General features: G+C 36.6%; 1 protein-coding gene across 1 annotated transcript in view; it reads right to left on the reverse strand.

The window, feature by feature from the left end:
* Window positions 1–461: 461 nt before the first annotated feature.
* Window positions 462–11,932, reverse strand: part of fam204a (family with sequence similarity 204 member A) — a 19,870-nt gene continuing 8,399 nt past the window's right edge. The window contains exons 6-7 of the mRNA XM_008430039.2: window positions 948–1,057; window positions 462–813 (exon numbers count right to left, since the gene is read on the reverse strand). Coding sequence (XP_008428261.1) covers window positions 762–813; window positions 948–1,057 — 162 coding nt within the window. The 3' untranslated portion in view covers window positions 462–761. The remainder of the gene's footprint in view (window positions 814–947; window positions 1,058–11,932) is intronic.

Below are 11,932 nucleotides of genomic sequence, written 5' to 3' on the forward strand. Positions count from 1 at the left end.
CAATGTTCTCCATATTTGTCTCCAATACGTTGTTGTAGTTTGGACTTAAGACTTCCTGAATGAAGCCTTCAGCGCGTTTCCGCTGCAGATCAAAGCTGCAGAACCTGGAATTTGTATCTTTATGTTGAAGAGACGCTGCAGAGGAGCTCAGCGCACAATGAGCAGCAAGTGTAGGCTTCAGGAAAAAAAAGCGAACGCGTGTGCCTCTTGTTTCGGGCGCAGAGACAAAGACTCGTCTCCCAGCTGAGCTGGCGCCAGCAGCAGAGTCTCTGTTTCAAACTTGCAGTTTGCGACCGCTCCAAACTGTTTACAGCAGCCAAATTTCATTTTCTGCTCCCAAATCCGATCGCACATTATCCTGTACATTGCATTAGCGCTCTAATCTTCCCTTTCTCTTCCTGCGCAGAAGAAAGAAGCGCCTTCATGATTAACCCACTTTACAGCAATAAATAAACGCATCATCCAGTAATGTACACCAGATTTAATTTGAAGGGGAGGGAAGGGAAAAAAGGCTGAAATCACTGAAATGTAATGAAAAATAACACAATGCAGACACCAGTGGGCGCCTTGGGAATTAATTTGAATGCTTCTTCATTATTTTCCTCTCTCTGCTTCACTCTGGATTGGTTTTCTCTCAGCCGACTGCCTGACATTTCCCCCTCACATTCAGCTGCTGCAATGCCTTCAAAACGTACAAGAAGAATGAAAAGGAATAAAAAAACACTTTTTTAATCAAATTAACTCCTCTTCCTCCATTTTCATCACATGAAGCCCATATTGCTTTTGGTTTCCCATCGTTGCTTCGCCTCAAACCTGCAAAACAAAAACAAAAAAAAGCGTCAAAAACCCACAGAAGTGGCTCCGCCGCCCGTTTTCACCCAGAGCGCCACCCGCGGGAGGGGCGTGACGGCGGACACAAACACAGAGACACGAGGCGGACGTCTCACCCCCAGGCGATCTGCCTCTTCCTCTTCCTCGCTGCCCTCAACGCTTCCTCTTCCTGTTTGCGATGCACAAAGTCACGGCAATCCGCAGCCTGAGCGATTTGCACGGCCATCTTTTCACAGACGGACAGAAGAAAACGGAAATTAGTCTGTTTCCTTTTATAGCAAAATTACCCCTCAACTGGACGACATGAGGAGAGTTAGAGTCACGGAATCAGCTTTGAATTCTATTTTGGAAAAGTTTACAAATCACTTTTGAAGTATTTTCAAGGTTTTCAAACTTTTCCAGCACCAGGCTTTGGAGTTAAAAACAAAACAAATAAAAATTAGTAATTTATTACAGTATTCTACAATCTACAGCAGGAGCGACAATATTAACTAAAATATAACAAATGATGATTTGATTATTATAACTGACAAAAAAAAGAGATGCATCTCCAGACAGAGAGAAATATGTATATCTGTGTTTTTATTGCAGTTAAATATGTGGTTTTAACTGTAAATAACATTTTCCGAAAGTCGGCTTTTAATCAAACACTAAATTGTATTTTATTATAAAACTGCACTGAATATCAAGACTTTCCAGGACTTTATACAGGAATCCAGGACCCTCCAAACCTTGAAAACGCCGTATCTACCTCTGCTGACCTCTGGAAACATTTTACTAACATCTTTAAAATGAGGACAAACGTTTGACACCAGTTTCATTGGATTTGAAGAAGACGGGAGGCCGACTGGCGACGTTTCCAGCTAATGAACAGAACCGGATCGGCCCGTTTGAACACCGGGACGGTTCGGTTTGTTGACGTCTGGTGAATCGGTTGTTGTATAAATAAACTGACATAAAAATAAAAAGAAAGCCATTTAACTTCACCATTACTTTGTGTTTGTCTGTCGAAAAATGAGAAATAATTTAACAAACCAATGGATGTTATTTAAATTAAGTTAGTCAGTAAAACATGTTAATTATATGATTAAGTTCAGTTAAACTAAACTAAATGTAAAAAGCCGTTTACATCCACGTGGAGCAGAAAACTTTTTACTTTGTCTAAGTTAGTGTTAAGTAGTTTTTAGAGTGTTTGCTGTTTTTTTTAGTTACTTGTAGTTAAATATTGTTTTGTTTTAGTTTTTATTAGTTCCAGTAGTAGTTTTCAGTTTTTCATACTTGAAAATTAAAGATATTATATCTAGAATTTCAGTACGTTTTAGTTTTATAAATACATGATACAAACACTTTGCATATTATTATTTACATCAGCAAATTTTGGGCATGCGCACAACACTGGAAAGCAAAAACGTGATTCTTTTAGCTGCCGTTATTTATTTAGTGCAGCAAAGCAAAGGGAAAAATGATTCAGAAAAACTCAAAACCACTCATTTCTCGCTGTCTGCCGGCTACGCTACACACAGAGTCGCTGCCGTAGCAACCAACAACAACGCCACTTCATGTTTCAGAACCGAAAAACACCCAAACGTTTCCCACGCAAAGAACATTCAGGCTGTTACAGTTTCATGTTTTTAGGTTTGATGTTTATTTTGCGATTATTAAAAAGTGTTCGCTGTGGGAGATTAGCCGCCGCTGCTACTAGCTAAGCTAACACAGAGGTGCTAATTAGCTAAGTTAACCAGCTGCTCTACTGATGATCTGTCAGAGTTGGTGTTTAGGTCGAATTTTTTATTTTTTAACTGAACGCATTGAATTCTGCAGCACACCTACATGTTACGATTGTCAAAGTCAAGCTAGCATAGCTTAGCTTCCCTCTCCCTCGCTACTGTTTTTCTCAGTTAAAACTTTTTCCTGACTTTGTTATCTAGTGTTGACAATAAGTAGCAAAGCACTGCGTCCCTTTTTCTTTCTTATATCAGGTGTACATTCAAGATTTAGCGCGTTATGTTGATAACTTGACAGCTAAATCCAATGCTAGTCATCGTCAGGTGGGAGTTTTTTTGCCCTCCAGCAGGGGGCAGGATTTCACTCTCCAACAATAACTTTCAAAAAAAGTTATTGTTTTTATTTATTTCAGTTAAAATGTTTTCTCCATTTCGTTTATCTTGTTAGTTTTAGTTAACTGTAATAATCTTAATCGTCACCAGAAACAAAAACAGCCACTTTCATATTTTCAGACTCAGATCCAAACCAAATCAATCAAGGATAAATGATGTAATAAAACTACAATCCATAATTAGAGACAATCTCCACCATTCTGCAGATTTTTCACCAGAGTCGTAATGGCATTTCTTTTTTTCTTTTTTTTTTTTGTCTGCGACTTTGTGTGTTTGGAGCGAAGCAGAAATCAGACGATGAAGAGAATGACCGTGACTGCAAGAGGCAAACATTGAAATCCCAGGGAAGACATGCGCGCATTGTGAAGCGCAGTAATCCCAGTAACCCCAGACACACAGAAGCCCCGAAACAAAGGGGAAAAATCCTGCCGCTGCTTTCACTCCTGAGATAGGTTTATTATTCGAGCAAAGGCGAACTTTGATAAACAACTTGGAACAATTTCACCGAACCTTCGGGTAATTCTCTGTAATATTCAGAGCACAATCAGCGGGGAGAGAAAGTCTTAAGGTAATGAAGAAATGTGCCACCACTGTGGAAAAAAAAAGACCTGCTGGAAAAAAAATGTTTCAATTATAATTAAGTGGGATAAACTTTATTAGAAAGACTGAAACTAAAATATCTCTTAATGCATGCTGGGATTAAGCAGGTCAGAGCGAGCAGGCAGGAAAAATTAAACTCTAAAGGCTTTTTATCACCATATTTCAGGAACCAAGGGTGTAAAATGTTCTAATTTGGGATACATTAAAAGCCATAAAGGTCTTTCAAAAAGATTAATGGTACTTTGCTTGGATTTAAGATAAGGGCTTCGGCTGGCTGCTAGTGCTGGGCTGCGGCTGGGCCCTGCAGGCATTCATCTATACAGTCACTGCAAGATTTCTGAACGCGTCTGAATAACCTGGAGCACACAGGCTGCGACAGTTCTGCACTTCTCTGCCATTTTATACGTTTAAACTCCCAGAATCGTGTTTTTCTCCTCCATGAGGACGACGGCTCCACTGTCTGCAGCAGATTTACGGATAAAACGTCCTGATGGGGGAACGTCGGGGTTAAACGGGTCAAATCGGCTTAATTTAGAAAGGAAACGCTGATAAACTACAACTACGACGGGAGGATTACTGGAGCAAATACAAACAAACAAATGACTGTAAAAAATGGCAGTTTGGCTGATTTTCACATGCTGTGACCAAATTTGGTCGCCTGGCGTCTCTTCCTGTTTGGCTGATTGCATTAATGGATTTATTGCCACTTTATGTGGAAAAAAATAAACTTTTTTAGAAAATATATAAATGTGAATTTTAAGAAATAAAATTAAAAATATAGATAAAAATCTGAGCCACTATAGATTTCCCATAATGATGCAATTCATTGTGATATTTAATGTAATATTAGTTTTTCAATCCTTTTTATTTTTATTTTTACGTCTTACTGACATTTTTCTGTTGTATTTTATTATTTTTTTATAATTAAATTTCCTTTTATTTGTTGTTCTCACTCTTTTCAATAAACATTTGGTATTTTTTTCTCATAATTTTGTAATTAATTGTGATATTCAATGTAATATTTGTTTTTTAATTTTACTTCTACGTCTTCCTGACATTTTTCTTGTCATATTTAAATTTTTTATAATAATTTTTGTGTTTCCAAAAACAATTTTTCTCATAATATTCCAATTAATTGTGATATTCAATATAATACTGCATTTTTATCTTTTTTATTTTTACTTAACATTTTTGTTTGCCATATTTTTAAATATTTCTTAATAATTAATTTTTTTCCTACAATGTGACGACATGATTGAATTTACCAGCTGATGCTTCGTCATATTATTCCAGTTGTAATGCAAAATAAAGGCGTTTTAAATGCGTTTCCATCTTGTCAGTCTTTCATTATTTACATGGCAACTTCCTCGTTTTACAACTAACTTTTTAAAATATAATTCATAGATTTTAGAACAGCTGAAGCATTAAAAAAACACAACAAAGACTCAAAATGATTCACTTTAACTGGAAAAAAATAAGAATAAAGTGAAAAATGGGCAGATGTTTGCCCATTTCGGCTGCAAATCGAACAGAAGTGATGCTAAACGGTTTTATTTGCAGATTTGCGCGCAGCGTTTTTACACAGGATTACCCACATTAACCAGCTCTCCTGCAGGTCTGGAAAACGCCTCCTGCTACATTCCTGCATCAAAGCTAAACCCCCCACTTCCCTTCAAATTCCCAGCATACCCTCTGCTATATTTAAAGCATTAAAGGTCTTTAATTTTATCAGTTTTAGTCTACACTGCCTGATTGTCTTTACTGCGGCTCAACATTAATGTCAACCAAGTTACCTAGGAGACAGAGCAGATCAAAGAGACAAAAAAAAGCCCTCAAATGTCTGATTAATCAAGCCTGCAAACAGCTTATTTCTTTTAGCCTGCATGCAAGTATGAAAATGAGATTCGGAGAGCAGTACATTGTGCAGATTTGTTCATTCTTATCTGAACAAAGCCAGCGGCAGCTTATTTCATGGATCACTGGCACTGTCAGCGCCGCGGCGCCGAGCAGGTGACGGCTCCTCTTTCTGCGCCGAGAACGAAATTAGCAAAAAGTCGGCACAAATTAGCCTCTCATATTTTCAGTAATATGACATTATTTTTCATTTACTTTTTTGATCCACTTTTCAGGATTTTTTTTTCCTTTTTTTTATCCTCCCTCTTCTCCCTCTTCCTCCTCCTCCTGTGTGCATCTTAGTGCCAAATCCTTTCACATCAGAGGCTGGTGAGAAATCGCACTGGAAGTACAAAGCAGGAAGAGACAGGAAACCTCCTGCGCTCTTTGTTTACGTGGCTCCTAAACGGCAATTCTTCCCACTCCATCACATATTTACATACAATTAATTGTCCATCACTGCCGTTTCTCTTTCTCTCCGGTGCGGCCTCTCCTTAAAAAAAAAAAAGAGGTTTATTCAGAGGATTAATTATCTGACCTTTAGAAGATTTGAAGAAAAAAAACAAAACCAAAACAATGCACAATGGCGGCGCTGCAGCGGCGGCTTAAGGCCACTAGGAGGGTTAAGTCAACACTGTTTTCTGTTCGGGTCGCCATGGAGATCCAAGTGAGGACTCAAACATGGAGCCACAAAGAAATGACGCTGCTTAAATGTAGAAGAGACAGAGTCTAACACTTTATTGCGTCATTATGTGCCAATTAAAAATGCACAAAGACAATAGCGGAACCGCAGGAAAAAATGCGTCTCCGTGTGGATGAAGTGTTAAAGCTCCTATTAACAATATGAAATAAATGATGGCTTTAAGGAAGAAATGGCCTTAAACCCATTCATAAATTTCCTATCCAGGAAGCCTCTTCCAATTAAAACGTGTGAGAGGTGGATTAGCAGAGGCTATATGGCTTTGCCTCGCTAAATCACCTCCCCGAGCTGCTCCGCTGCATTTGACGTGTAAACGATTAATGACCAGCCTAATTCCTTTATCACACCACCTTAATGCCTAAATAATGTGGCCTTAGTCAACTTTGGGAAAGCAGGGCTATATAAGAGAGGAATGAATATCAGATTAGGCAGCCTGCTGCTATTTCAGGGTGATTTCTTTGGAGTGAGGATGAATGGAGGGAAGAAGGAGAAGAAGAAGAAAAAAGTGTCTTTAGCTGAAAAGCTTCAGTGTTTCAGGAACAACGATGGGGGTCAAAAGGCCAAGAGGTCAATCGATACCACCCAGATCGGGTTGCAGAGTAAGGTTGGGATGTTGGAATCGTTTTCACACCTGATAGTCCAGTAGAGATTGGGCGACTAAAGCTGCAACATTTGTTACGTTTTCAGCTGCTGCGGTTCACTTTCACACAAACCCTCTGAAAGGCCTGTTCCCCTCCTGGCCTGTGGGGGCGCTGCACCAAAAACCACTGAGTGCAACGTCCTTTTTCATGAAATGTGACGGTGTCAGTTGAAAGATTGTTTTTCCTTCGGCAAAAAAACCACGAGTCATTTCTGCCGCTAGCGCTGGACTAGCGTGTTTGTTAGCGCATTAATGCTAACACTTTACAGAATCGTCATTATTAATTTATTTTTATCATGTAGATGATTTTATTATTCTTGGTGAATAAAAAATAAATAAAATAGAAACAATCACCTGTTAGCCTGTCACATTAAGCAATAAATCAATTAATTGAATGATAAAAAAAACAATATCAATCATTTCAATTTGCATCATTTATTGTTTTTCTCTCTTTCTACCAAAAACTGGATGATAAAAGTTTTCAGTTTGTTTGGTCTCACCTTTACCTTTTATTAAAGGACAATTTTGTTTACAGACGTCATAATTCATTTTATTTGTTGCTTTGTTTGTTTATTTTGGATATTTAAAATGTTTTCCAGTTCCAGAGTTAAATGTTCATTTAAATTTAAATGTGTTCTTACATTATTACCATTGCATTATTGGTCTCAAATCAGCAATATTATCGGTTATCGCGGTAACTTCTGGGACAATTCATCGTCCAGTAAAATTCAACAATAATAACTTGCTATTAATTTGAACTCACTAGTTTCTGCAGCAGCAGATAAACAGAAACAGATTCTCCTGAAAACTTAATTTCACAAAATGTCACCGTCAGATCCTGAATCAGTCACCTCTGTGTTGCTGTATTCCCACCGAACTTTATCGTTCCTCTTTGGGGGAGGCTTTTGTAATCTTGCCTTCACTTTAACAAACAGAATTACACGACAAAAAAAAAAAAAAAAGAAAAGAAAAAGGAGCCACTCTGGGACTGAGAGCGTAACTCCACTTCCTTTCTGTTAATCTGATTCCTTGTCATGTCATCTTCAGGGAATAGACAACAAAAAAATCTCCAAAAGTTTCCCCGCTTTGTGCCGTTTCATTATCTCCCCCTTCTGAGGAGGGAGGCTTATTAGCGAGCTTTGAACTCACACTTAGAATAATATGCCATCAACAGTTTTATAAGCTAATTAGAAAAAAAAACAGTTTAATTAATGAGTGACTGGCAATAAAATGGCAATCATAAAAAAAGAAACCGAGGGTGCTAAGCTTCCACTACCACCAATTAAGGCCTAATTACAAACAAATTATATATGTGTTTTGCTGTGGGCTTTAATTTAAAAAAATGCTTTAATTAAAAGAGAAAACATGCTAATTAATTAAACAGCACACAAATCTACATTGAAAAGTACGCTTTGTCTATCAAGTAATTAATGAAATACAATAATCCAAATGAGATTCCCAGGCATTTGATAAAAGCTTAGCACCCGTTTCAAAAATCCATTTCAAAATTAATAGGCGAACATTTAATGTGAGTCATACTGAGATACAATATAAGTTCATTCAGTGATAAATAAAGGGAGAGTTAGCCTAAACTCTGCGCCGTAGCCTGGAGGAAGCGCGCTGACGCGGGGCGGAGACGCTCAATCTGATAAAAAACACTTCCCACAAAAGCTGCGCTCATTAATTATTTTTTTTATTATTACAAACAGAAGGTGGTGAGGGAAAAAAAGGTGTTAAATAACATAAATATCATGAAACCCTCTTAGTTCAGCTCTTTGTTTTAACTAAGCCACCATGTCTCCTCTGACAAAACGCAGCAGCACCTTTGTTCGGCGGCGTTTAGGCGAGGCTTTCCAAAGGGTAGATTTCAAGGACAGCGGGGCTTTTCCTTTCAGCCGCCTATTGAAACATGAGCTCAGACATAATGAGGGACGCTCCATAACCAGCCGCAGAAACCGCTCATGCATATTCATACGGCTAATTATTGTGCAGCCTATTAGGAAGGGAGCAATTTTCAAACGGTTTGGCTAATCAGGTTAATCTGGCTGAAAACGGCCCATTCAGAACCCAGTAAAAGGGCCAAACTGGGTTTTTGGGGATGTTGTTGCATATCAAACATATTCAGACCTTTTGAACTTTCACAACTAGAGACGCACCGATCCACTTTTTTCACTTCTGATACCGATATCCGAACATTAGCGTCGTCCGATCCAATAAAAAAACAGCTGAACTGATTTAAAACCTCTTTCTTAAACACAGACATACATTTACTTAATTAGAAAGTTATCTGGTAACTCTGCACCAGTACAGCACATTAAATGGCTTCATCATCTTCATCAAACATGTAAAACAACTTTAACTTGTTTAGTCGGTGAAATCAGGAGAAAAACAGCCAATGTAAACTTTAAAACATAAAATCCTACCAAGTACATTTGGTCCAGTTTCTAGTATAAATATATTGATGCACTTGAAATAAAACAAAGTAACTTATAAGTAACTATATATAGGATCTTGTTTTAAGTAAATAATTCTTTAACATTGACGAAAAACAAGACATTTTTCCCTAATTAGAAGTGAAATAATATCCAACTGGAACCAGAACTTTTTCTTCAATATTAAGGAATTATTCACTTAAATCAAGCTCCTATATATCTTGCTTAAAAGTTACTTATTAGTTTTGTCTAATTTTAACTTTACTAAGATAATTTTTACTAGGAAATGGATAAAAAATACTTGGTAACAATTTAGTTGGATTTTTTTGGTCAAACATGTAAAAAAAATGCAAAAACTGTTGTGGCGCTAACGCAGAAGCTAACAGCTACAGTCTTCCTCATCTCTGCTCTTAGGGATTCAGCCAATCAGCAACAAGCAAAATGGAATGCAGCTGCTGGATTGGCTGGTTTGCCAACGCCAGCCAATCACTGCACTGCATCTTAATTTTCAGAAAAATCTGTGAATACAATCCACGAACATTTGGGGGACCAATGAATGACAAATGGTGATAAACAGACTTATTTAACACACCTATCACAGTAACTGAGTTTATTTTTATTTATTGATGTTCTTTGTTGAATAAAAGGTGAGAAATTAGCAAAATCTGACATAAGTACATTTTGAGGGTTTTCAGATTATATTAGCTTAAATGTATTGTTACCATAAATCGAACGTTTTCTAAATAATAAATGTCCTCTAGTAGGAGGTAATATTTGTGTTAATGTTGTATATTTAACTCTTGTTAATTATAAAATTATAATCTTACACCAGCTGAAGTATAAATTAGATTAGATTCCTTCAAACAGTCAGTAAAAGCCGACTTGTAGTCGATATTAAACGTCTCCGTTTTATACCTGAAAAAGTTTCATACCTGAAAAAGTTCAGCAAAAATGACTAAAACTGATTAATAAAGTACAAAGTTCTAATTAGAATGGAAAAAGCTGCATTTCTCTGAAACCAGTAAGTAGAAAAAGGAAAACCTGATTTCCAGATTGAAACGCCATAAATAGCTTAGCTAAAGCTTTGTTTAAAATGTTTTTGTTATTATTTATTTACCTTAAAAATGGAGGTTGTTGCATCTTTGGAGCTGTTAATACTTTCACTTTTAACGAGCAGGAATTAATCCAAAAACAAAGAGGCTTTAAGAGCTGAAATGACAATTAAAAAAACACCTCGAATCCCAATAATGACGCATCAAAGACGGCCGGAGAAGCACATATCTCAGAATTAGTTAGGAGCATTCACAACAGGTTCTATTTTCTCCCAATCAAATCATTTTCATGCTAGGATAGAAAAACAGAAAAGTGGAGCAAATGGAAGTGATTATTCGATTTGCTGGAGCTCTGAACAACAGAAACAAACAGTTTCCTTTCTGTAAATGTGAGATTCTGACAGCCGGCTCTCCCTTTGCTTTGAGGAGATAAGAGCGAATCCGTTAGATTGAGGATGTAAATACGCTGGAACATTGTCGCCCAGCGTTTCCCTTACAAAGCGATGCCTGAAAGGGACAAACGGGCCTCTTTACTTCTTCACAGCTGTCGGAAAGATTTTACATTTTTTTATTTTAAAGAAAACCTTTTCTTGTTCTCAGAGTAAAAACCCTGACAGAATAACGTCGTAAATTAAGCGTCATCTGAGCCTCTGTGGATTAAATGAAGCCCTCAGTTTGAACCTGAAGTTGAGATCATCGATCCGGTGAACATTATAAACCAGGGGTGTCCAACATGCGGTGCGAGGGCCATTTGTAGCCCTTCCACTGCTTTTGTGCGGCCCTCAACTGCAATTCAAAAATGATACAAAAGTAATCCCAGGGAAAGAACGGAAGAATTATAACCTCTAAAATTTCCTTACAATTGAAAATGTAAAGACTTTTACTTTACTGAAGTTGATTAACTTCAAAATGTATTCCAAAAATAAATTTGTTAAATCAAGCCCAAAAGTCACTGAAAACTTGACGCTTTTCTTTAAAAAGAGTAAAGATGCATAATCTAATCCATTTAGAGATTAATCTATGACATTTTCTGCATAAAGCAATTTCTAGATGTCAGAAATTTTAAAATAAAAAAACAAATTTGACTGATTTCATAAGATTTCTAGATATTAACTTTGAAATTTCTGAAAAATTTGTGAATGAAACTCTGAAATTTTGAGATTAACCTAAGACATTTTCTTGAAAAAAAACTTGGAAATATTAGAGCTCCAAAAGTCAGAAACTTTCAAGAAAAAAATCAGAAATTTTGAGATTAATCTCAGGAATTTTCTAGAAAACTTTTTACATTTCTGAGTTGAAAACTCAAAACTTTGTGAGAAGAAACAGAAATGTTGAGTAATTTCAGAAATTTTATAGAAAATGACTTGAAAATTTTTGAGTTTCAAAAATTAATGTTTTTTTTACTTTTAAAAGAATTCTATAAGTCAAATATTTCAAACTTTCTTAGATAAATTTCTGAAATTAATCTTAAAATTTCTGTCAGAAATGTACTGCTTTTATTTATTTTGTCTACAACAGTCCCAAGATACTGCTGTAAAAATCGCCTTCAACCTTTGGATCTATAATAATTATCTATTTATAAATGAATCTATATCTAGGGGTGTGAGAATCCTTGTTAAATGGCCTTTTAACTAAAACTCTGAGGTGTGAGAATCCTTGTTAAATGG

The sequence above is a fragment of the Poecilia reticulata genome, linkage group LG15 (assembly GCF_000633615.1).
Source record: "Poecilia reticulata strain Guanapo linkage group LG15, Guppy_female_1.0+MT, whole genome shotgun sequence".
NCBI lineage: Eukaryota > Metazoa > Chordata > Actinopteri > Cyprinodontiformes > Poeciliidae > Poecilia > Poecilia reticulata.